This window comes from Pteropus alecto, unplaced genomic scaffold (genome assembly GCF_000325575.1).
Source record: "Pteropus alecto unplaced genomic scaffold, ASM32557v1 C18099450, whole genome shotgun sequence".
In the NCBI taxonomy this organism is placed as follows: Eukaryota; Metazoa; Chordata; class Mammalia; order Chiroptera; family Pteropodidae; genus Pteropus; species Pteropus alecto.
Window position 1 is genome coordinate 1 of NW_006490189.1, and position 892 is coordinate 892.

The 892-nt window shown below is 38.1% G+C and overlaps 1 protein-coding gene across 1 annotated transcript; it reads right to left on the minus strand.

Moving 5' to 3' along the window:
- Positions 1–3: 3 nt before the first annotated feature.
- On the minus strand, positions 4–792 carry LOC107196629 (olfactory receptor 6C76-like; the record flags this gene model as incomplete). The annotated part of the gene is made up of 1 exon (XM_015599432.1): positions 4–792. A coding segment is annotated over exon 1 (789 nt), but the record flags the coding sequence as incomplete, so codon positions are not given.
- Between the last annotated feature and the right edge of the window lie 100 nt (positions 793–892).

Genomic DNA, 892 nt, shown 5'->3' on the forward strand with positions numbered 1-892 from the left:
CTCCTTTGCTGATGTTTTCACATACATGAAGATGCAGCTTCCGTAAGAAATAGAAACAACAATCATATGGGAGGAACAGGTTGAAAAGGCCTTTTTTCTTTGTTGAGCTGAGGGGATTCTCAGAATCGTTCTGAGGATGTAAGAGTAGGAGAGAATTACTAACATCAAAGTGGACATAAGAGTAAGCACAGCTAAAACAAAGCTCATGAGCTCTAGAGTACTGGTGTCTGTGCAAGATAATTGCAGTAAAGGAGCAGCATCACAGGTAAAGTGGTCAATGACATTGGAGTCACAGAAATCCAGCTGCAGGCCCATGGTCAGTGGTGGAAAGATTACCAAGAAACCAGCCAGCCAAGAGCTGCCCACAAGCTGATAGCAGATCTTATTACTCATGATGGTCGTATAATGTAGGGGTTTGCAGATAGCCACATAACGATCATAGGACATAGAGGCCAGAAGAAAAAATTCTGTTGAACCAAGGAAGATAAAGAAAAATAGCTGAGTTACACAAGCATTATAGGAAATAGATTTGTTTCCACTTAGGATGCTGATCAAAAATCTAGGATTACAGACAGAAGTAAATGAAATTTCTAAAAAGGAGAAATTCCTGAGGAAAAAATACATAGGAGTTTTCAGGTGGGAATCCAGCAGAGTAAGAATGATGATAGTGAGATTTCCAGTAACACTCAATACATATGTGAGAAATAAAAAGCAGAAAATCATGACCTGTATATTTGGATTATCCGTCAGACCCAGGAGGATGAAATCTGTCACCAATGTTCTATTTTTCATTTCTGGTGGTTGATTTTTGACAAATCTTACTGAAAACAAGGCAGACAACAATAAATCAATTAGACAAGCATAAATATCTGCACCTATTTTTAAAGTAATG